Source organism: Ambystoma mexicanum, chromosome 3p (assembly GCF_040938575.1).
Source record: "Ambystoma mexicanum isolate Mex_15411 chromosome 3p, UKY_AmexF1_1, whole genome shotgun sequence".
Taxonomy (NCBI): domain Eukaryota; kingdom Metazoa; phylum Chordata; class Amphibia; order Caudata; family Ambystomatidae; genus Ambystoma; species Ambystoma mexicanum.
In genome coordinates, this window is record NC_090925.1 from 340,382,896 (window position 1) to 340,408,553 (window position 25,658).

The 25,658-nt window shown below is 48.0% G+C and overlaps 1 protein-coding gene across 1 annotated transcript in view; it reads left to right on the forward strand.

Annotated features, from left to right (window-relative positions):
• The first annotated feature begins 7,122 nt into the window (after positions 1-7,122).
• Positions 7,123-25,658, forward strand: part of LOC138580410 (actin-binding Rho-activating protein-like) — a 102,871-nt gene continuing 84,335 nt past the window's right edge. Inside the window, exon 1 of the mRNA XM_069650942.1 lies at positions 7,123-8,870. Within this exon, the coding sequence (XP_069507043.1) occupies positions 8,406-8,870 (465 nt within the window). The 5' untranslated portion in view covers positions 7,123-8,405. The remainder of the gene's footprint in view (positions 8,871-25,658) is intronic.

Below are 25,658 nucleotides of genomic sequence, written 5' to 3' on the forward strand. Positions count from 1 at the left end.
ACCCCTACGTTTTTGAGATCCGGAGCACATGCAAGATGAGCTTGCAGAGCTTCAGTTGTTTTCAGGATAGGTTTGACAATATGAGCTGATTTGTCGTACAGAAAAGATAATCTGTCTATGTCATTAGATGAAAATTGATTCAGATCCGGTATTCTTTTTGTATAAGATAACATATCACTTCGATTTAGCGCCATCTGGCCTTTATTTTGATTCGTTTGTTGCAGCCACACCTTTGGGGCAGCAAATGGTTTGTTGATTGAAACAGGCTCACAGGCAATCTCAGCATGAACCGTAGGTGTTGAAGAAGGCAAAAGGCTTCCACTTATATCCATCGGCTCTGTATGTTCTGGCTTTTGGTCAGCAATGCTGTTGGACTGCTCATCGAGACCTATTGCTTTTGAGTTGATTTTCTTACAACAAATTGGAGCCAATTTTAAAACTTTCACTGGCATGTATCCAGTCATCGAAGGATCTTCGGTTTGTGTCCCAATATGTATTTTCTTAGACACCAAAGGAGTTGCTGATTCAGGAACAGTCGGCGGTATGTTTATATCAGGACGTTGACCTTCTTTGGTAGGTTTCAAGGAACCTTTATAGCCTCAGATGTTGATCCTTTTGAGGTCTTAACCCACTTTTCATTCATTTTAATTACATTTTATAGCACTTTGAAGAAGTTCAGTTTTCCAAATTTGTTTTCTATTTTGCTGAGTTTTTGAGGATTGAGTCAGAGCAACAACCTCGACGATTTTTACTTGTCCCTTCTTTTTTCCTTTCCTCTTAGATTTACCTGAATTTATTGGGGTTTCTTTTTACAAATTGAGAGTCTCTGCTCCTTCATCTGATAAGATGGGCATAACGGCCTTGACCGCCACTGTAGATAGATTTTTTTAAGGTAAAGGAACGCTGCCTGAGTCAGAAGAATGAATGCCGTGACTTAAAGGAAGGGACAGGTTTTGAACCAGATCATCAGCAATCTGAGCTAGTCTCATGTATTCTTCTAATATCGAGGCAGATAACAGAGTATCATCCCCTTCAGAAGCCTCATTGGTGGGAGATGTCAAATGTTCTGTATCAATTGGATCCATTGTTTTTTTTTTGCAATGAGAGTTGCTTTGATGTCGGACCACATTAGCTCTTGACTGTTTTTGGACTGGCAACATTTTTTAACAAGGATCTTAATGGAATCTGTCTGAGTCTTTTCATTTTGTGAGACTTGACTCTTGAGTTCTTTAAAGTGAGCATGCATTGCAGTATTCATCCTGACTAGTCTGGAATCACAACAACTTACCTCCTTGGTAAGTTCAATGATGACGCCAGAGTAAGTGTAGACTTCTTCTTTCAGTGATTCAAAAACATTTACCAACGAATTTAGCACAAAGCCTAGTACTGAGAGGGTAGAACCTTGCAGTTTCTGGGTATCTGTGTTTGTAGAGATTTCGCCATGATTGTCACGAACAGAAGGATTGACAGACGTCAAACCCACGCCAACTCCAGGACCTTTCTTTGATTTGAGACCTGTTAGTATAGTTGTAAGAAAGGGAGCGGACATTTCCTTTTCTTGTACAATTGATCCAGCGTCTTCAGTAAGGTCAAAAGATTGAACAATATTATAGTGAGATGTATTAAGCAAGATATCACGTACAAGAAGTTCTTTAATTTCCTGGTTTTCCTTTTGATTTAATCGAGTAGGCCTCTCAACCCAGGTGACATTTTCCAAGGCATTCAGGCTGCGAGATCTGGGATGTTTTTTTTGCACCAAATTATTGATATGGTATTTCATTGTTCAGGTGGATACAGTTAAATCCAAGTTGTGTATTAAGGTGTTTTTCACCAGATGAAAAGGAAGAGTAGGCAGGTTGATTTGGTCCTCAATTGCTGAAATGGAGGAACCTGTTGGCAAACCTGAAGCCTGATTTTCATCAACAGTATTTGTGTCTGTTTGTATAATGATTTTGCCATTTTGTGAACCACAGACTTTTTTGGAGGGCGGCGTACAACAATTGTTCATCAGTGAATGGTGATCCATTTCAGGGAGTTTCAAATCATCCTTGAATATGGCACTCCATAAATTGTACATTATCTTAATGAATTATGAACAATGTGCTATGATACCGGTAGCGCTAAACGTGTGATCACACGCAGAAAAGTGTGATAATCACACTGGGTCAGACGAAGAATCACGGTATAGTGACTCAATCTTATTTTAAATAAATGAGTCACTCACCGCCGTTCTGTTATCAATGAAGAAGTTCAAAGCACTAGACTTCGGAACGTGCACGCGTATCACGCTGGGGCTCAAAGGCAATGTCAGCCAGCAGTCACACCAGTCAAATAATTTAGACCCCGAAGGGTTGCAGTGCTGTGTAGAACAGCATCGTAGTGGGGCTCAAAGGCAGAGACTGCAAACAGTCGCCCCAGCTAGTCTCTGAGAGCGCCTGGCGGGTTTCGGCACACCGTTAAGCAGCGACGCGCACAGGGCTCAAAGACAGGATCTATGCCCGTATTTGTCGTAGCAGGGCATTCAAAACAGAATAATATTTCTGAACACTGTCGCTGAGCAGGTTTTAACTAAAATAACGTTGCACTGTGCATCTGTGGCGCTGTTCTCAGCTTTGCATATCAACACGTTGATCAAGAGTAAGAATACTCTAAGATATGCTGAGGCTTACTTCCACTACTTTCATCCATTGCTTCACTGCTGAACACAGTAGAACACTTCCGACAACACTTCCCGAAAGGCTTCGCGTGGAGGAGGTGCTTTTAAAGCTCAGCCTTTTAAAGGTGCAAGTACCAGGCAACGGCAGGGATGTCATTTCACCAAAATGCCAGGGGTAGCGGAAGTGACGTCACACGACCCTTGACCCCCTGATGACATCACAGGAAGTGATGTCATTTGACCCCACCCCAAAGTGATATCGCGGGAAGCGATGAAACACGACCTTGCACCCGTTGACAAAACAGGAAGTGGCATCACATAGCATTGTACACTACGAAAAATATGGTTACGATATCACTATAATGTGATGTACCCTACATACCTGAATGGATCGCCATGTGTATCGTTAAGATCAAATGACTGTAATTGCAAGCAGATGTCCATGACCAAATGATAATGATGTGTTATTATATAGCACTTAAGCTTAAGCGCTTTACATAGAAGAAATATACACCCAATATCACCCAACCTGTGTTGGTACCCATTTATCGATCTCAGAAGGATGAAAGGCTGAGTTGAGGCGTTTGAGAACAGACTAAATCAGTGACTCACCCCCTGAAGTGTGCCTGAAATAAACCTTTGAGTCTAGCAATTATTGTATAGAATTCCAGAAAGACACATTTTTTGGCATTCCTATTCTTTCTTATTTAGGTTCAGTGCTGAAAGTGTTAGACTTGTGGCCCTCATGTTCTTATTTTTCTTCTTTTTAAGGGGCCTGAACAAGAAAGCCAGCCACTCCAGAATTAAAGAGCCACAACATTTTTTAGAGGTCGCAGGGGAGACCACAGAGGTCGCACTTGCCACCTCTGGCGACCCCCAAATGACGTCCCTGGGCAATGGGTTAGGAGCAGTTTTCCACTCAACCAACGTTCTCCGTATCAGCAAGGAAGTGCAGCAGGTACAGCAGAACACTTCCGACAACACTTCGCGAAACGCTTCGTGTGGAGGAGGTGCTTTTCAAGTTCAGCCTCTTAAAGGTGCAGGTACCAGGCAATGGGTTAGGAGCAGTTTTCCACTCAACCAACGTTCTCCGTATCAGCAAGGAAGTGCAGCAGGTACAGCAGAACACTTCCGACAACACTTCCTGAAAGGCTTCGCGTGGAGGAGGTGCTTTTCAAGTTCAGCCTCTTAAAGGTGCAGGTACCAGGCAATGGGTTAGGAGCAGTTTTCCACTCAACCAACGTTCTCCGTATCAGCAAGGAAGTGCAGCAGGTACAGCAGAACACTTCCGACAACACTTCCTGAAAGGCTTCGCGTGGAGGAGGTGCTTTTAAAGTTCAGGATTTTAAAGGTGCAAGTACCAGGCAATAGGTTAGGAGCAGTTTTCCACTCAACCAACGTTCCCCGTATCAGCAAAGAAGTGCAGCAGGTACAGCAGAACACTTCCGACAACACTTCGCGAAACGCTTCGTGTGGAGGAGGTGCTTTTCAAGTTCAGCCTCTTAAAGGTGCAGGTACCAGGCAATGGGTTAGGAGCAGTTTTCCACTCAAGCAACATTCTCTCTATCAGCAAGGAAGTGCAGCAGGTACAGCAGAACACTTCCGACAACACTTCGCGAAACGCTTCGTGTGGAGGAGGTGCTTTTCAAGTTCAGCCTCTTAAAGGTGCAGGTACCAGGCAATGGGTTAGGAGCAGTTTTCCACTCAAGCAACATTCTCTCTATCAGCAAGGAAGTGCAGCAGGTACAGCAGAACACTTCCGACAACACTTCGCGAAACGCTTCGTGTGGAGGAGGTGCTTATCAAGTTCAGCCTCTTAAAGGTGCAGGTACCAGGCAATGGGTTAGGAGCAGTTTTCCACTCAAGCAACATTCTCTCTATCAGCAAGGAAGTGCAGCAGGTACAGCAGAACACTTCCGACAACACTTCCTGAAACGCTTCGTGTGGAGGAGGTGCTTTTCAAGTTCAGCCTCTTAAAGGTGCAGGTACCAGGCAATGGGTTAGGAGCAGTTTTCCACTCAAGCAACATTCTCTCTATCAGCAAGGAAGTGCAGCAGGTACAGCAGAACACTTCCGACAACACTTAAAGCATGGCTAATACTCATTTTTCTTGAAGCTCATCACTTAGCAACCTTATGGTGATCTTCAGACCGATGTCATATGTAAACACAAGCACGCAGGCAAATAATAACAATCATAATTCGCCTGAATTAGATGTGGGGAGCGGGGGGGGGGTTAGAGTACAATAGAATACGCATCACTCTCCCAAGAAGCATAGCTGGAAAAGGTTTGGACAGACCCTTAACCGGCATGTGGTTTGGAAAAGGGCATCAGCATCACAAGGGTGCTTTCCCCAACTACAACCTATTTGTTTTGTTATGACTGTGATATTTGTATGACTGTACATCGAGGTGATGTTACAAAATTGTTTTTTAAGACAAATAGAAAACAATCATGTGACAGCCCATATGGAAATACATTTGAAAGCACTGATCGGTGTTGTGTTATGGAGCAAATTCCTTGAAGTCAACCATAGATTGGCACCTTTTGTATAAAAAGTAGGTTTAAAATATAAAATGTCACCAGGGAGGCGATTTTTTTTCTGACACCTAAAAGCCTTCCCCACATGCTCTAGCGCTGGTTTTATTTGCTATTTTAAACTTCAGTCAAATTATTTGTGGGGAAAGTGCTTTATCATAGTCAGGGTCTAAATGTGAGTAAATAGCGCCTCCTGGTGACACTTTCCATGGAATGATTTTCACTGGATACCGGATTTGTGTGATGTTACCAAGAGGGGGAGCTGGTTAGATGCAGCCTAAAGGTGGTTCGCCTGCATCACTGCCAACTCTGCCATGGAAGACCGATATTTGTATTTTATATACATTTATAAAGCGCTTTATACCAAAGCGCTCAACATTAGCGCTATTTTCTGGTTGTTGTCTCTTAAGGTTTTCTAAACAAGCTTTGCCAGGACCCACTTCGGATTCCTGGGTTTTGGACGTCATCGGGAAGGATATTGCACCGAGTTCACCGCATCTGCCTCGGAGTCGGCATTTCTGAAGACTCCTTCCTTGCACGGCACTCTCAACTGAAGCCCCGGAGAAAGCAGATCAGACTCTGCTTACAAAGAGGGCAGGGTTTCCTCTTGCAGAGACACAAATGGGCAGATTCTCAAAAATAGGTTCAATTGAACAAGTGCATCAGCTGTGCTGGTTTCCTTTGCCCTCGCTCCTGAGCTGCGCGAGTCACCTTATTCTGAGGGGCGACCTGCGTATTCCAGGAGTGGATCCACTGTCCAGCCCCCTTGCATACATTCGTGTTGGGGGAACGCTACCGACTGCCGGGAGCGCATTTCCCAGAGATGGGCCCTTAAAAGACCCGTCTCTGTGAAACCCTAGGGGGTAAAAGCATGTACATACGTGTTTAGGGGATGGAAGCCGTGGTTTAAACTGCGGCTGTCACACTTAAAGAAAAAAAAGCATAACGAGGTCAGAAAAGCTCCTGTCATGGTTTGCGCCTCCCCGCTTCGCCTATTCCCAACAGGCGCAGGGGAACGTGGCTCTCTGAATTTAATGGGTATCGTACCAATTGGGCTGCGCCACCAGGAGGTGATCCCATTCGCCGTTGGGATAGAGAACTCCCGCTGTTCCTTTTCCCCATGTGATCTGAAACAGCTCTGCAAGCTGTCGCTGAGGTCGAAGTGAGCAGGAAGTAAAGGGTACAGCGTTCCCCTACTTTGCAGTGACATCCGCCCATTCCAGGGCCACAGTACCTTTGTCTTTTTGTGTTTCTCCACTACTGGGAAGGCAAACCCCCGCCCCCTCAGAAACAACCCAGTGCCACCCCCCGCTGCGTTACCTCGCAGGTGCGGGCTTGATTTCATTTCTATAGACGGCTCGGGACATAACGCCCGTTCCCGAGACACCAAAACAGCCCCACTCAGCAGTGACGTGCCTTTGGATTGCTGTGGGCACAGCTGTCTCTGCAGGTAGAGGGAGGGCTCTGGCTATAGTCTAGGCCATTACCCTCAAGAGATGTGCATGGTGGGTGATTGGAAAGGGGAGGGTGCATAACGTTATGTCCTGTGAGGGGCAAGGTCTGGATCTAATCCTACAGCATGGCTCCATCCCCGATGCCACCAAACCGAACCCTTATCCCTGCGGCACTATCCCGATCTGACCCCACCTGCATTGCACCACCTTCTCTCACCCCAGCAGTCCCTTGCCCCATGCGCTTCAGAGCCCCCTCTCACCCACCCCACCCATACACCACAAGCCGACATCATCTCCCTCCTTCTTCCTTCAGCCACCCTCAGGTCCGGCCCGAGGGGCCGGTCCGGCGCTGGGGGGGAGGGGGGGAGCGTGCTGCAGGCTCCTTGGATGCCAGGAATTCCGCGGGACAGCTGGCAGAGCCGGGCCGGGTGTATAAAGAGCCCCCGGCGTCGCTCCTTGCAGCACTGGCTGGCCTCGGGGGCGGCGGGGACTTCAGGGAGAGGCCCTGGATTGTCTGGAGCGTGTGAAGGGCAGCCCAGGGCCGGAGCGGGCGCTGAACGGCTCCCAAGGACCCTGGTCGCGAAGGGCACCTCGGGCCTTCTTAGAGCTAAGAAGCCCCAGTGGCAGGAACGTGGCAGGCAGCGTAGGTCCTCAGCAGAGCTAGGAAGCCCCCCTGGCCAGGATCCGAAGGGCCACCCAGCCGAGACACGGGGCAGAGGTAGGAAGCACCACTGCCCAGGACCTGAAGGACTTCCCAACCGACACCCGGGGCAAAGCTAGGAAGCCCCACTGCCCAGGATCCGAGGAGAATTACAGAGAGACCCGGGGCAGGGCTAGGAAGCCCCAGTGCCCAGGATCTGAAGGGCCTCCCAGCCGAGACCCGGGGCAGAGGTAGGAAGCCCCACTGCCCAGGACCTGAAGGACTTCCCAGCCGACACCCGGGGCAAAGCTAGGAAGCCCCACTGCCCGGGATCCGAAGGGAATTCCAGAGAGACCCGGGGCAGGGCTAGGAAGCCCCAGTGCCCAGGATCTGAAGGGCCTCCCAGCCCAAACCCGGGGCAGAGCTAGGAAGCCCCAGTGCCCAGGATCTGAAGGGCAACTCTGCCCAGGCCCTAAGCAGGCGTTGAACATCTACCAAGGGCACTGGATTTGAAGGACACCTGGGCCCTTCTGAGCTGGGAAGTCTAATGGCAAGAATGGAAGGCAGCGCAGGTCCTCAGCAGAGCCAGGAAGTCCAGGTGCCCAGGATCTGAAGGGCCTCCCCAGCCAGACCTGGTGCAGAGCTAGGAAGCCCACCCCTGCCCAAGATCTGAAGGGCATTCCAGTGAGACCCCGGGCAAAGCTAGGAAGCCCCCCTGCCCAGGATCTGAAGGGCCTCCCAGCCCAAACCCGGGGCAGAGCTTTGGAAGCCCCAGCGCCCTGGATCTGAAGGGCAGTGCCAGCAATGAGCAGAGTGTTGGCAACCTTGGTGCCTCTGATTTGACTGGCAGCTCAGCTCTGCAGGAGACCTTTGGGAGGACGGGTTCCCCTGATGTGACGGGTAGCCCCTGTCACCGGATTGCACGCGTCTAGACCCACTCAAGTTGAATTTTGGAAGTCACAGGAGGCTGAGTGGCTCTTGAATATTAGGATTTTCCCTACCCATTGGCTGTCAAGGAACAAAGTCTCCTGATCACCCCTCAGGCCCCCCATCCAGCCGAAGAATAGGTTATAAAGCTGCATAAAGACGGGCAAGAGACCTAGTGTGAGACAGCGCCATGCCAGAAAGAGACCACCCCCAGAGAGAGATGCCCAAGAGTGTCACACATTGGGCTGGTGAAGCTCAAGACCACCCCCACAGAGACAGGGTCAACAATGACGAGCAGTTGGGCTGTGAAACTCAAGACCACCTCCACAGAGACCGGGCCAGCAACGAGTCTTCTCAAGCTGACGGATGCCTACCCAGCCATGATCCCTGTGTTGGGGACACCAGCCAAGCTACTAACCCCCAAGTGCAGCGGGGTGTCATCGACCAGAAGAGCCTCGATCTGACAGAGACTCAAGGGTGGCCCTTGCCTGTGAAACTTAAATCCAACTCCAACACGGAGCACCGCGGGGCCAAGCATGACGGCTCAACCTGCCATGCAGAAGGGAACAGCACGGAAGGGGGTGATGGACCCTTTCCTTCCAGCAGAGACCCTCAAGAAGAAGCAGCGTTGAGAAGGAAGACCCTCCTCGCCAAGGTAAGTGCGCCTACCTCCAGACCTATGAGAGGCGTGTAGACAGTGGGACCAGGGCATGGACTCAGGAGCCCAAGTGCAGATCTTGATGGAGGAAGGCCCTCTCCTCTCATTGGTGCTCTCCAGCCCCACATGACTCTTGCTGTCCTATGGCTGTGGCTCAGCTGCGTTATTGACCCCATGCTGCCCATCGATAGCGACACTAATGTGTCATTCAGGCACTGAACCCCGCTGGACCTAGCGATTGTGCCTTCTTTGAGTGTGTGCTCTTGAAACCGGTGGTGCCACCGAGGGCACTTGCATCTGTGCCTGTAGACTTCAGCTCCCGCTGGACGTGTAGCACTTTGACCTTCACTCCCCTCGGTGCCACTCATTACCACTGTGCCAGTCTACGTACCTCCCTTGCGCCATTGAACCTCCCACACCAAAACATGCTGTTGCCACTCTGCCCCAATAAACTAGGGCGCCCCCAAACGTGATTCCCCACATAGCTGAGGACCCATGATCCTTGAAAGAGACATCCCTGCGTTCTTGAGTACTGTTTGGGCGTATTTCCCCACCTGTTGTGGTATTTTTGTCTTGGCAGTTTGGTTAGAGAGTTAGTCATTGGTGGTGATATCAGACGGTTACATTTGTAGGGCCCGACAAATGTCTCGCGGTTTGTTAGTAGTGGTGTGCTAGATCTGCTGTGCCAGCTGTGGGTGTCATTGTCTTGTTCATTTTCGTGTGTATGGTGTTTTGCTCGCGAGCTGTTGGATATGTGCCTGTATTTACATAGATGGATATTTTTCAGTTAGCTATTTGGGGATGGGCAATAAAAGCAGCTTACGATGGCTTGGGGGACCTGGGTGGTGGATCTTCACTTTGGGGGGGGGTGCTAACCTGGTCATGCACCACTCCCTCCACCGTGGTAAGGTTTCAGACCACTCGTCGCCAGTATGCTGCGTTCCCCCTTGGCTGTACCTGGGTAACTTCTTGAGAGATGGAGGCAGCAGTCGAGTAAAGACAGACACTCGTTCTGGTGTTGGCTGTGCAGTCTGCATTACTCCAACTGTCCAGGTAAAAGCTGGGACTCCAGAGAAAGTAGTGTCCACCACCCAGGCTGCTGTTATCTCAGGCTCTCTAGCCAACTGACCTATCTCAGAGGATGCTACCCAAAGTTCCATGCGTGACGTCAGCCATGACCTCACAGCACATGCGCTCACCACTGCACGTAACCTGCGCCACCAGCAAGCATGACTCTTTGCCATTGAGTGTGGTGCCACTCGGCCATGTCTGTGCAACTGCTGTGCCCATTGCCTCAGAGTGCCACTGCACCTCTGAGCCCCTTCACATGGCACCGGTCTTACAAAATAAGAGCGAACACTAATTGGCATAGGAAATGCGCGCCAACATCCCAGGAAGTGATGTCAGAGGACATGAATAAAGGCGCAGCAACATCCGAGGAAGTGATGTCAGAGGTCATGAAAGGTAACTTCCAGCCACTATTATTGAACGGCAGTTGTTCCCGGTTCACTGGGACAAGTCCCCTGGACTGGAACGTGTTTCTCTTATAGCAGACAATCATAAACTATCTGCACAGAAACTTCTGAGGAGGAAACGTTCACCTAGTCAATTTGACAACTACTGCCCACTTTTCTTAACGTCACTCCTTGATCACTTAGACTTCTTGTTTTACGTCACGCAAAGATGGTGCGCGCAAGTTCTGTCACGCAACCCCTGGCTTTTAGCGCATATCTTTCTTCTAATATACACGCAGTGTTGTTTAATGTAGGACTACAAGGAACAGAAAGCAAAGTGTGGTGAGCTTAAACACCAAGACGCTTGCCAAGGCACGACTATGGGATCCCTGTGAACTACCCTATCCCAGTCACCTGCTTGCAGTCACTCTTTGCACAGGCGTGGAGATTGCGGATAGGCGTGAGGAGACTACATGTGCAGATCAGCATCATACATAGGCTGAGTAGTGTGGACTCGCTTTGCTCCTCTTACCAGATTCCTACCTAAATAATAAATCACAGACCAATTATGTTTATGGAAAAGTTGTAGGCCGTAGGCATTTTATTTTCTTACAGAAAATACAACACAACAAAAATCAATACACTGCCATATGCTTTTGGGCACCTTGTGTCCAGTCTCGAAGTTGCCCAAGGCTCCTCCTGAGTCCTTGTTATCCCTGGGCACATGCCGCCTACGACATGCTTTGGACCGTGTACCGAAAGAGTACTCGGCGTTCCCACTTCTGCCTGCTCCTTCTTTTTTGGACCGTGTACCGAAAGAGTACTCGGCGTTCCGGCTCCTGCCTGCTCCCTTCTTCTTCCGTTATTTTTGTAGGGTGGGTTGGGTGGCAAACGTTTTTCCTTCCCTTTATCCAGGCACTAAGAGCCTACCCGAGAGAGGTGAGCTCTTACCTGGTTTGTGCCGCCTCTCCTTTTCCTGGCTTACTTATACAGCCCCGGCCTTTTGTTCCTTCTTGGGAGCGGCCGGGTTGCCCCCCTGACCCCTTGCTGTTATATTTCTGACCTTCCCAGGTGCTGCTTCCTGCCCTTTCCTGGGCTTTTGTTTCTTGTGGCGCCGTTCGGACACCCCTCCCTACGCTTTCGCGCCGTTTTCCCCCACCCCGTGCCTAAACTCCCAGACCCTCTATTGTCCCGCATTTCATGCAGCCCCGGGCCTGGAGCATACGTGTTTACATGTCACATAAGCCGACATGATGGAAGAGAAGTAGGCAGCCTGGCACAGCGTGCTTTCATTTCGCTTTTCTCTTCCTGAATGCAGGCACATGTTGGGCAGCCCACTGGAGCAGGGTGTGCCTTTTGGCTTTGAGGTGGCAGTGGGCTCAGCCCATGGAAAATGGCAGACCTATTAGCAGTGCGTAGGAGGGTGTACACCATGCCAGGGAAGACCCCCTTCTCTCGCCCCAATACATTTCCAACTCTTTGCTGAGACCAGGAGTAAATATTTGATGTGCAGATAAATGATAAAAAGTATTTGCTAAAAGCCAACCAGTTCCAATGCACATTTCAGTCACTCATTGGCCATAGTCTTCAAGAGTGTCTCCCCTATGGAGTAGTGAAAGGTCGAACCCCTATATCCAGTGACCAACCTTCAGATCAAGGTTCCTGCTTCCTCAATGCACTTTGCTGTGACACCTCTCTCTTCTGACTGTCACCTCCTATTGCAAACAACGCATCTTCTGTGGCCAGACACTTCCTGCATCTCCTTGCATCTCCACCAATCACATCATTAGATCCCTTTAGCGCCCCCACGCGTTACGAATTCACCTTCAGAGGACTGTTACATCACTCTAGGTCCACAGTAAAACGTGTAACACACATCTGGGACCACAATGATGATGCACTTCCTGTCTTCTGACCTAGGGTGACCATATATATATATATATATATATATATATATATATATATATATATATATATATATATATTTTTTGTTTGTTTTAAACCGGGACAGGCCATAAACATAGAAGTAGGACTAATGCAAATACGAATAAAAATGTATTTACGTTAGTCCTACTTCCATGTCGCTGGCCTGTTGCAGGCGGCGGGGGTGTGTGTGCTCACAAGCACTCTCCTCTCATTGGAGGAGAGTGGACGGAGAGGACATGGGGGTGTGAAAAGCATTTCACGCCCCCATTCACGTAGGAAGAGTTGCCTTGGGACACGATTTCGGGATTTTGAAATTGGGTCCCGGACCGTAGGAACCCACCATTGCAAAACCCAGACAGGGTTTGCAAAATTAAAAAACTCCCGGGACCCCGGGACAAAGAGCGGTTTCCCCGGACTGTCCTGGGAAAACCGGGACGTCTGGTCTCCCTATTCTACGCTCACCAAGAAACATGGTTGGTTGACTCCCACTCACACTGACCTCCGCCCCTCTGTATATATATCATCCTCCTCAAACACTGGCGGAGTCAGAGTAATCTTCCATGAGTTGATTACCTTTAAGGAACTGCTCATCGGACCCCCGACGAGTCCTTCAAGTACCGGCTCATCAAAAGCATGAAAGGTATGGCTGCCAACTTTTCAAGTTAAACCTCTACCACTAACCAAAGAAACCTACGCCCCACTCATCCCCGCTGACATGCTGGTCCCTGCTCATCACCCACTGTCCACACCAACATGCCCATCCACCTGGGAGACTTCACAGTCTCACTAGAGAGCCCAAAGGCTCCTGTGCCGAGAGCGTGGCTGAAGGCTTTTGAAAAGTCCACAAAACGTAGGTAGCGATTCGATGAAAATGGCCTACGGTCTTAGCCATAGCACAATAAAGTGCACAGATGTTATGCATTGTGGTGTGATCTTTACGAAAACCCACCTGCTGCCTATGTATCAGGCCTTTTTTTGCGGCCCAGGAATAAAGATGTTTTAGAAGTAATGAGGAAAAAATCTTTTGTCTGGAATCCATCATGGCCAATAGCCTATAGTTTGCGGGATCCACCCTACTACCTTTCTTAAAAACTGTGATTAGGATGGATTCCTGCCAACCAGATGGTATAATTCCTTTGGCCATGATGTCCCGAAAAAGATGTTCCAGTATGCACGTCCAAAAGATAGGGTTGTCCTTAATCGTTGCGCTGGAGATACCATCAAGGCCCTGGCGCTCTGGAGTTCTTTAATTCTTTATAATGCAGCGCAGATCAGTGGAATCAAAGACTAAATCACTCCACAGGAGTGGATAACGCACTTTGGGTCCAGTTGTTGCCACTGCTGAATCATAATATAACTCAGTGATGGCCTAGTCAATGCGGACGCAGGGATAAAATTCTGATCCTGACGTTCATGCCCTAACGAAAAATGTATGATCATGGCCGAAACATTTGTATTCTTTGCTCCTGAGTAAGCGATATAAATGTTTCCAAATAACATTGCAAGTGGAAAATGTATGTGCCCTCAGCAACTTCTTATATTGAGTTGATAATTTAGTGAATTGTGTCGCTTTGTCCTTAGGTGATAGCCTGCTGCTAAATTTGACCCTCGCTCTACATCGACGGTATGTCCTTTTCTTGTGATACATTAACATATCAAAAGGCTTCTTGTGGGAAATCCTCTTAATTCCTATCTTTAAATTGAGGCCTAGTAACTGCCCTAGGCCACCTATCATATTACGAATGTCCCAGCTGTGACACACTACACCTGGTTAACTTGTTCAGGTTAGCTGCAGACCATGATTGATCGAGGTGGAGATATCGATATGATGGGTTGTGCAAGATCTGTTTAACATGTGCGACCATTCAAGAATCGCATGGTCCCTCAGCTCAGTCCAACGAACGGTCGGATCACTAATGCTAACCTAGGATACTGCATCCACGATCACGTAATCCAGACAAGAAGATGCAAGACTGTTTGACCATGTTTTCGGTGGTGTCTTATTTAACACACCCTTGTTGTTGAGACAGTGCAAATGGTATCAATTTCCCAAAGTATTCCAGGCAAGCTCCCTTTCAGAATCTCGAAGCACCACTTTCTGTTGTGTCATTTCCACCTCCGTGTCTAGATGTGGATGTAAATATTCGTACAATTTCCGGGCATTAAAGTCTCCTGCTAAAACCACATTTCCATCGGGTTGATAGTCAGCCCCGCATGACAAAAGCTTATCAATCAAACGTTGCATACTTTTAGTACCAGCGCTGTCCGGGGCGGGGCTCATAGATGTTTACAATAAGGGCACCATTATTCGAGCATGATGCATTGTGATGAATAACAGGAAGAATATTAGGGCTAATGGGGCCAGCAAAAAATGGCTTTAAACTAAAATAATCACGTGCACCTACAGCCAGGCCACCATAAGGACGGGCGTTCGTGTTCTGTCCAGCAACTCTACAAACAACCTGATAGCCATCAGCTTTAAAATCATTAAGTACCCAGGTTCCACTCTAGGATAAAAACATCACTGCTAGTGATATGTGGATATCCAAGCGGATGGAATAGGAATGAACTAAAGCCTCTGGTGTTCCAGGAGATGGATTTAATGTTATCACACAGTTTGCTTCGTCAATTGCTAGTTATGAAACGAGTGTCGGGAACCCAACGAACCCCTTCTTTGGTGGAATGTGTTGGCTCTCTGCTGCCCGTCAGCGAGGCTCGGAGACTGGCATGCTCAGACATGAACACATTTTGTGGGAGTACACAAGGCAGAGCAGGCTGTGGGGGTTTCAAAAATGTCTTCTGCTGCACATTAGTGATATGCTTTCTACATACTGTAAGTTGGTAGCCCGCGTTGTTTAGAGCTATCATATTGGTGCAGAACAAGGCCACAACAGCCGGTGAAATAAATTCAATAAGAGCCCAGTTGTTGGAACTACCCGTTACAGGAAGTTCAATGTGTAGCATGTCTTCCGAGCAAATTGTAGACAGGCCGGGAATATTACGCCATTATCGCGATTGTCGCACCTAATTTAACCCATTTCCTGAGGGGAAGAGCGCCCCCGCAAATTGTGATGAATATAATGGCCCATTGATTTTTTATCTGCCAAACTATATGCTAAATTCATAAATCATAAATTCAAATTCATGAATAATATTCATAAATATATGATGAATTCTTTACTATGTTTGGCTGTGGAGGAAGAGCTGGTTCCTGGCTATAGACGTGAAATTGCAGCTGAGCGCTCTGTGTGCTCTTGGCAAGATGCTGCGAATTCAGAACTATAATGGGCTCATTGTTTGGTATAGGCACAGGTAACACGGTCGGCAAGACACCAGCTGAGGTGACCATCCTTGGGTTTACTAACCTGGATGGTGAAATTGGTTGTTCTCGGACCACATACTAAACCATCTGTCCAAAGGGCCCTGGAGGTAGACGTGTCTTAACGTCCCGCCCCCTGTGCCCTTGACACTTTGAATTTTCCCCTACGTCCACAGGAGCAGACTGCGGGGTATATTGGGTAGTCTTAGGTGCCCTGGTCGTAGATATCAATTTGCCTTTATTTAATGGGATAGATGTATGTACAAGTCCCCGTTTAAGCATCCTTCTGCGAGTTCTTCATGGGGGGACAGGGGCAGCAGTATGCGTTACCTCTACATGGCCCTCATTAAGCTTTCATGAAATGGGTGAGGATATAACTTCAGCGGGCCCTTAATTGAGTGCTGCAGATACTGACTGCGCAAGTAGCTTTGTTTAACACTAGTGAAACGGAGGCACCAGAACACATTAAACGTTCATCATCACTGTCGTACTGGGAGGGTTCCGAAGAGGACACGCCTCTTTGTAGATCTGGACCGATAGAAAGATTTGTTCCTATAATATTGTCACGTCCCTCTGGTGTTTTTCGAATGGATAACCGCCCCGTCCCCAGCGAGGTCTTTTAGAACAAGGCACAAGGTTAACAATGAATTAGCATCGTGGATGGGAGGAAGGCCAGCAAAGGATCTCCCCACAAGGAAGATCACGCCGGCTAGAGCATGTTGGGTTTACTGGATGGAAAAAACAGTTTAAGTCGGACAGATGATCGTGTTTATCCTTTTTTTTGACATGGCGAGCCATTTGATTTTGGTTTAGAAAAATGTCTTACGCGCACCGGACAGATTCAACTATATTTGGGTTGCAGATGACAACTAAAAGACAGCAAATGGGAAATGCAAGGATTTAACTTTATCACTGTGTTAAATGTATCTATATCTAGAAAGGTTTTCAGCCTTTTTCTAAACAAGGCCAGTGACTCACACATCCTAATCTCCATTTGATCGCTTCGTAACTTGGACGGGGCTGCGTGCCCACTTCCCAACACGGTTGGTTGAGCTGCATAGTGTGTACTGCCCTTGCTTATCTGTTTTCATGGCCGGTTGGAGGTAAATAAAACAAAGTTAACAGTGATGGTAAAAGTCAAGCGCAACACTCGCCAACTACACGATGGATGTATTGTGCGCAAACCCGCCTCAAATGACAGCACCGATGTTGAACGACGTTCACAGCCGACAGAATCAGGCCCTCGATGGCAAATACTGATCAGGCAGCTGGTCGCTCCCCTCGCTGCCCACAGTGCAGCAGACGAAACACTTCCGCCACACTACACAATTCTAAATGTCTCCCACGCAGGCTTCGCAGCACTCGTACTATAAGCGAGTTATCCGAATGTGTATATCCAATAGGCAGACGGCAGAGGATTAACATCCGGAGAGGGGCAGCAGCGGAAATGAGGCAGCAACTTCAGCTAAGAATGCAAAAAGTCCAGTTCACCTTAATTGCACTGTTGCAGACAGCAGAAGTTCTCGCCTCTTTCCTTCCGTACTCCAGAGGTCTCACCGCTGCTGCCCCGGCGCTGCGCACCAAACACACAGTTACACACCGTGCACGCTCTGCGCCTATGGTGCGCTTTTAAGACTTATGGTGTGCCAGACAAACACTCCGCCCCCAGGTCACGGGCAGAGAAAAAAGACTCCAGTTGAGCAATGTGCCTCTCCAGTACCTCCAAACACAGAGCGACCCACCGCGCCCATCTTCATGCTGCATCCCAGAGCATTTCTGCACCAGAACCTTTCTGGAAACCTTCAGCTGTGGCTTCACCTGGTCCAGAAAGCTCAGCAATATCAGGAACCCTGTCCTCATGCTCCTGCTTCTATTACGATTCACCCAGAAAAAACACCCTCCGCCCCCCAATTACACTCTCGATCGGGCTCGATCACGGCTACTGCTCCCAGCTCAGTGGCCCACTCATCAAAAGAAAAAGAAAAGCTGGCCAAGCTTCAAAAATGAGGAATTCTCTGGCCCCTGGCTTTTAAAATGCAGAGGGAAATTGCTAGGAAGGAAAGGGCAGAGTTCTATGTGCCTTAATGAGCCGATCTCTTAAGGATTTGAAAGCAGAGGCTATAAAAAAGCCCCCCAAAGTTATTTACCTCTAGTGTGAGTCGGTAGGACCCGCATCGGACATTCCCAGGTGAGGACCTCAAACCTTTCTTCCAATCCCACCATGGATGAAGCCTGGAGTCTGGGTCTCCTGGATTCTCATCGGTCGATACGTTTCCCCCACTCCCAAGAAGACCGAACCAAGATGATCGATCGTCTCAACCCGTCCTCAACTCAAGCCACAGCTCCAAAAAGCTCTGCAAGAACTTGACTCCCCACGCTGACATATCTCCTCATTGCCTCCCTTCTAGGCGGCGAGTTCCCACTCAAACTCACCCACGCCTCCACCACTCCGTTACTCAGGATAGCGACCGGGGCAAACCATGAACCGTTTCCGCTCTCCACTGCCTTTCCATTTCTGATGGAGAAGAAAATACTTCTTACTGTTACACGCCAACAAAACGGGTTAAATGCACAGATACCCTTGCGCCAGAATACAACTGAACCTAACATTTATATAAGTATTTAGCAATTCTAAGATTGCAGGAGACATTGGACATTCGACTCACAGTCCACCTGGAGCCCGATGACCTCCTCTGCGGCCTCCAGTCTGGCTTCCAAAGCAATGGTCATGAAGACCTGAAAGTACAACATTGGGGGCAGGGCCAGGCCGGATCAATGACCCTTCTCCGCCTCCTCCTTCGACTTGTGACAACCTTCACACTAGAACGTATGGCCTGGCGCTGGTCATTTTTTAGTTTTGAGTATTACATAGTCCTTTAGTATCACCTATAAGTAGAGACTATTGTATTGGAGCACAAATAAGGAGGGAGGTGAGACATGAAAAAGTACCAACAGCTTCCAGGTGTTTTTATTATTTACCCACCTTTTGTCTACATGATCATGGAAATCCTTCTGGTCAATTGCACCCACTCCTGCCTCTCTCCGACTAAAACAAATCTTCATGGGATCGCTTTGAACTAGCTCTACCAAGTAGTAACATTTAACTTTATGCTGTATAGGGGCTGCCAATGTTATTTCAAAGCACTTTTGCAAAGGTTAATGGCTTAATACCGGCTGTAATTGTGCTACTGGTGTACTCAAAATGTCTTAACCAAGTGTGCCTTCGACCACTTGATTTATAAAAAGTATGTGTGTCCTCATATCTGTTCCTTGCACTGAAAGTCTGTTAACAACACGTTTTGGAAAGGGCAGCAGTTTCGGTGTGCTTTTATGTATCAGATAGGCATTTACAAGGCTTAGGTACTCACACCATTTTCTAGCTCTTGCCTTGTTATGGCCAAGTAGCACCATTATGGTAGTAGTTGACAAATGCCTATTGCATTCCTACACAAAAACCAAAACTGTTGGGTTTGCCAATGCCTGTTATCAAATGGACACCATTTCTCGCAAAAAACTCCTGTTTTGTCCTGCAAAGGCAACCCACTAATTTTTAGAGCATATGTGACCCAGCTTGCAAATAACCTGGAAAGTTGCTTTAGATTCCACATGTATGCGAATGACACACAGCTGTTCATCCGTATTTCAAACCAGCTGGCAGAGCATCATTGAGTCTGTGATTTCCAATCAAGAATCCACAAATCTTTGACAAAAATGCAGTGGATTTTAGCTGCCTATCACGCGTGTCGATCACGCAGAGATGCCTGTCCAATTCTGCCCCGCCATATTTGTCTCAAAGATTCGTGAAGGCCCACCCCTCTAGACCGGTTAGGAGCGCTTACACCCACAGACTTGTCCAACCTAAATCCAAGCGCGCAAAATGTGGAGGTGCCGGGCTTCCCCTCCGTGGCGACTGACCACCAGAGCGAAGAGCGAAACCATCGTACTGCACCTTCAGAGAGACTTTGATAACCTAGCTGCTCACCCAAAGGCAGAGGGACATTGTGGGCCTGATTCATGGAACATTTTCCTATGGGGTTTCGCCATTATAAAACACTTCCATCAATCAGGCCCATGTTTTTCTTTCTGCCTCCTCTCCACAAGTAAGTATAACTGGCTGTAACAGCGCCTTGATGCCCAAGGGTTGTGGGCGCTTAATAAATGCAAAATTAAATAAATATGTCAAGTGCAGCATCAAAGACCACAATGAACTTCATGCCATCACTAATGGGGAGCAATGGAGTTCAGATCATTACAAGCCACAACCCCATCATTAAAGTATTTAACATATACAAGAGGCCTTGATGCCGCTTGGTCTTGTTGCGCGCTGTAAATCCTATTACAATACAATACAATACAATACAATACAATACAGGCAACACTTGAAATAAAAGAAGAAAGCCAGCAAAATAAAAACAACAGGCAAGCCTGAACAGCTGCATTCTTTCCATGAAATTTAACAGTAGTGTCAATTAAGGCTAACGCAGAAGGTTCACCTGGCAGCAAATCACATTGCCGCAAACACACAAAAGGAAGCAATACACAATTGCCATCTAACACTATCCATAGCAATAATTGTTGCTCCCTCAGATGTCGCAAACTTGACACTGCTGGACAAAAACATACACATTCATTAAGCAGGGCTGGCTCTTCTACAAATGGGCAGAAAAAGGAGGTGCTGCTGGTGGGAACTAACCCCCCCTCACCCACTTTACTACTCTTTGACTGACTGACTCCATGCAAAGGCCCCACCTCCTCCTCTGTGTCACTGGGCATGAAACATGTGTTTTAACCTTCACAAAGAGCGCCACTGGTACCCCAAAGTTGTCGAGCCATCTGTTCACCACCTCCATAAGGTAAGAGGATCTATTCCACTGGAAACAGTGCCCCAGTGCCATCACCGTATCACTAGCAGCCGCCCCCTCACACGTGGACTCCTGTTAAGTGATTAGTGTTAGGCTCCAAGCCACAGTGAGCTCAGAGCATCAGAGCCAGACTCGTCGTGGCATCATCCCAGGTCCGAAGGAAGGCTCAGTGGATGCCAGTCAAACACACAAGTGCCTTCACAGCTGGCAACCTAGTCGATAGGTCCTGATCCTAGTCAGGCACACCTCAGCTTCCCACACTGGACCATGGCAGCCATTGAGCCACTGCCCTCCAGGCTAGAACAAGCCAACAGCGTGAATCTGGGGCTCCCCGATTTCTTATGAAACAGACTATAAAGGTTCCAAAATGCCTCAGAGACTCTGAAAATAAGAGCACATCGCAGTAGACCTCCGAACCCTCCATGGGGGGCTGAGCAAGCGTAGGATACACCTGAAAATCCTGTGCATCACCCACCGTGCAATCCACAACGAGGACGTTCATCCACTGCAAACCAACCCGAGCGGTCAGGTCTAGGTACACAGCCCTAGCAACCGTGCCAATGCCACAGAGGGTAGTCCTTCGCGTTTCTCTCTGCCAACCTCTGGAACCCTCTCCCCAAATGTCTGCGCACAGAGGAAAATCACATGGCCTTCAGCAAGTCCCTGAAAACCTGGTTATTCAAACGACACACTGGCACAAGACCGTAAAGGCTGGACCAAGCATAAGCCACCCTCAACCGATAGACACCCCACTCTCTGAGACAGCAAACAGCTGTCAAAAAGAAGACATATGGACATGCAGCCACTAAAGCCATATGCCTCAAATTATTGTGATGTATATGGACCCAAAGATAGCCTTGTGTGAAAAGCAATCAGAAGAAAAAAACCTGCACACCAGGGTCTAGGTGGGACCCTCTCTCCTTAATTCCCAACACACCATGTGTACAGTGGCTCAGCCAAGGGACTCCGGGTGCTGGACTCGGGTGGGTCGGTCTCCTTGATCCCTCCCTTGCAAACGGAGCCAGAACGGTAAGAATGCTTCATCCTGATGGACAACAGCTCAACAAAAGTGCCATGCCGGCCCAACAAGAGTGCCATGCCGGCCCAACAAGAGTGCCATGCCGGCCCAACAAGAATGCCATGCCGGCTCTACAAAAGTGCCATGCCGGCCCAAGAAGAGTGCCATGCCGGCCCAACAAGAGTTCCATGGCGGCTCAACAAGAGTGCCATCCCGGCTCAACAAGAGGCAGAAAAGGCACAGGTTTAACCTTGCCCTGAAACTCCTGGGATGGGAGTCCTCGCTTACCCAATACCCTCTCCTACAACCACTGACTCACATCTCCAACTCTTACCCCCGTAGTGAACCCTCGCACACGGTACTGAGCTGCCCACAAAGTCCCGCATTAACGGGAGCAATGACACCTTTCGTATTTCTAGTTCTTTTCACACCCTTCTTCTCCCACGCCAGACGTTCACCCGTCCCTGAAGCGTTGACTCCCTAGGGATTGATCTTCGGCTCTCACCTCTGCATGAAACGCCCATCCAAGTGTCCCCTCCACTAACCACCTGCAAACACCAAATCTTCCTCCAGCCCGGGTAAAACAAGAAGCAACACAGCATGTGTCAACCTACTGAACTCTCCACCTCTGCCCCTTTGCCCTGAAGCTGACTTCAAGTTCTCTAAAGACCTGGAAATGTTTGTCTTTGATTAAATATTTGGCTCAAACCCATCTGAATGATCTAATGATGCACGAGCACGACCTCCTCCTTGTGGAATCCTTTGCTTGAAACTCTTCTCCCCTTCTTTCTGCTTTCCCACTAAAGCTCAATGAAGCAGTCATGCAACAGTGTTGGCACTCAGCAAGGCAATAGGCTTCCGTTGGAACTTTGGGCCTATCGCCATCCTTTCCCTCATAAACCCTTCCAGGGTGACGTCACAGACCTGATAGGCACCCCTCTGAAAGGCCACTAGGGGCTGTAGAGAGTCACCTGCACGCCAGCCTAACTAACTCCTGTCTGGCTCTGACTCAGTCCTAGTGACCTTTCTGTGGGATCGACGTCACCAGAAAACCCGTTTTTTTCTAAAACATATATGTGGTCTTATATAGCGCCCTTCTGCCACTTATAATGGCCTCGCTGCACATGGCTCTGTAAGAAAAGAGGGCATGATGTGTTAGTTGGCAGCTGCAGAAACCTTTGGTGTTGATGGATGCAGGTCAGGAGTACCCGTTGCTTGTGTGTCGATATGAAAATCTCTGTGTTGTTTGCGGTTGGTACCGATCAGGCAGGCTAGCCATATGGCTGCCTCCGGATTGTGGAGTGCAGCAATTAACAGCTTGGTTGTTGAAAGAAGATGTCTAGCGTCTGAATCTGTTAAGTACACTAGGCCTAGGAGGTCGCCTGTAGGAGAGCGGGAGGTGGTAGGATGCAAGATTTTAGTTGTGAGGAGTTAGGCGAAGGATGAATTGGTGGAGAGTGGGGTCGAGGCTATTGTGACTTCCTGGATCTTGGTGGTAGATTTCACTGCGATTAAAGGTTTGGATCAGTGTCACGCAGTCGAGGTTCCGTGAGTCAGATTGTTTTCCCGCAGATGGTAGTGCCAAGAGTTTTGGAAAAAAGTCAGGGGAAGCGTGGGATCATTTCCGCCGGCTGACATTGCTTCCATGGTTAACAGAGGATTGGGTTTGTCTACTCGTTTGCCCCCATGGTCACTAACCGTGCTGTCCATCACTAATGCTTTGTTAATGCAAAGCTTTGTGAGAAGACACAGTTTATGTGATACGGTCGGAGGAACTCTTTCTCCAACTAGGTGCCCTTTCAGACGAACAACAAAGATTCACAATGGCTTTCAAATCCCTTGGGGCGACCTTCTGTCAGTTTTAAGGCATGTCAGCACTGTGTGCATTGTAGAAACTAAACCATACTAAGTATAGTAATGCCATTGTCCTCCTTAATCAACTTTGTCAGAAAAATGCCTGTGGTGTTCTACATTGTGATGCATGGAAAGAAACAAAAGACTATGACTGCCAGGCCTCTCCCGTTTTCCCATCCTCTGCCTCGGTAGCTCTGCAGAGTCAGCATATGATTTTTTATGCATTCGTTGTGCTGAAACTGGTGGTAACAGTGGTGACTCACCCTAAATACACGTTTCCCGGTTTTCCCATCCTAAAGTCCCATTGGACTTTATTGAGGAATGGTGATATTAACACTGATGGTATCACTGCCGGCACCATTAACAGTACATTTTTGGACTTATTTCATGCAGACGATCTTCCAATTGATGGGTTTATAACCTCATTTTCTGGCAGATTGGTAAAGCAAGCGTTAATGATATTATCACTGATTTTTTACCACGGCTGCCAAATTCCTAATGAGGCCTTAGTCTCCAGCTCGGTGTTTGCTTTCACAAATTGATTGATCACACCAGTGCTATAAGTGGAGTACGAAATCGAGGATGGGGGAGGAGTCTCTCAAAAAGCGGGTGTCGCCAGATTGTGCTGGACGTGGCCTAAAAGAGGGGCAGGTAACTTAGGCAAGGGCCACCTTCCCCAAATGAAAAATCTGAGGCCCTGAAAACATGTAGTTTGGGCCACCCGGCGTGGTTAGGGTGTTCTTGTTTGCATCCATTCTGCATACCATAAATAAAACTCCCTCTGGTTCACTTTCCAAATTAACTGCTTACTGTAAATAATCCCATACAAGCAATTCAGTCTGTATATCACCTTCATTCTGTACATAAATGACCCAGGCCCCCTCTTCTTAAATACTCATAGAGAGTTTAAGCTCCCCTTCTGTTTGCCTGTCCTGTGATAATCCGCAACTATTGACATCCCTTCAAGGAAGGGTTAAAAGTATGCGCGTGTTCCTGAGGAAGCGACCAATCTTCTCAAACTACAGGTTGTGTCACTTTAAATGTACTTATGCTGTCCAAGGACAGATCTCAAACAGGGACGTCATTTCACCAAAATGCCAGGGGTAGCGGAAGTGACATCACAGTGCCACACCCCCAAGAGTGACATCACAGGAAGTGATGTCATTTGACCACACCCCCACAGGAAGTGATGTCATTTGACCACACCCCACAGGAAGTGATGTCATTAGACCACGCCCCCACCATGACATCACAGGAAGTGGCCTAATAAAGCATTATCGCTCAGTGCATTAAGAAAAAAATGGTTACGATATCAGTGTATTGTGACATTTCATACAAGAATGGATCATCAAAAGGAGCCAGGGCTGCGGAACCGCCCGGGTAAAGAAAGCAGCAGGTGGCAGAGCCATGCTGTGTAGATGGCCACTTCAGTTTGCAGAGTGGCTGTGCTGGAGGCAACCTGTCTCCAGCACAGCCACTCTGCAAACTGCGGGACAGAGTCCCTAATTGCAGGACAATCCAGCGAAATCCGGGACAGTTGGCCACCCTAGCAGTACCGACCTCCAAGCTTCCCAGAGGGGAGCTGGGGGCTCGGTGATCCAATCTGCTCTGTCCTCCTTTGCCCAGCAGTCACTCGCACGTTTGCAGGCTCCATTTGCTCGCCTGTGGTCTTTCTTCTGCCCTGGAAGGGACACCACTGGAATCAATGGCCATGACTATCACTGGGGCGGGCGCCATCATTGTGGAAAGCTGGCTTCCTACATGCTGGGCACACTACTGCTTGCCAACCGGGCATCTTACACTTTCATAGAAAAAAAAGTCATTTCCAAACTCAAAAATGCGCTTAAACTTCCATTCACTAGTGTTCTTTGAAATGTGTATTTTTTTTTTTGTTGGACTATCACTTAGATACAGTGTAATGTTTTGCCCTTTCCTTTGTGTCTCATCATAGGTTAAATTTACAAACATGTTACATGCTTATCAAACTGCTTAATTACAAATACATGCTTCTGTTGTGCTGACAGTAGTTATTAGGAAGTTAAACTGTGGGTTCATGGGTGCCAACTATTGACTTTCACTACAGGGGCAGAAATACCCCGATCTCAGCCCTGAATATAAGCAAACGACTAGCCCAACCCATGCCCTGGCCAAACACATTTTATAGCACTTGTTTTTTTTTTATTATAAGGAATTGCAAAAAGTCATACGATTAACAAGCAATGTTTAATATATAACATCTCAGCAACGGTCTCTCAAATTGCTGAGCTACCCATGTAACATTTTACTGTAGAACATATCTATGGGTCCGTTTATGTACTAAAAATCACTACATTACCAACAGTATTTTGGGTG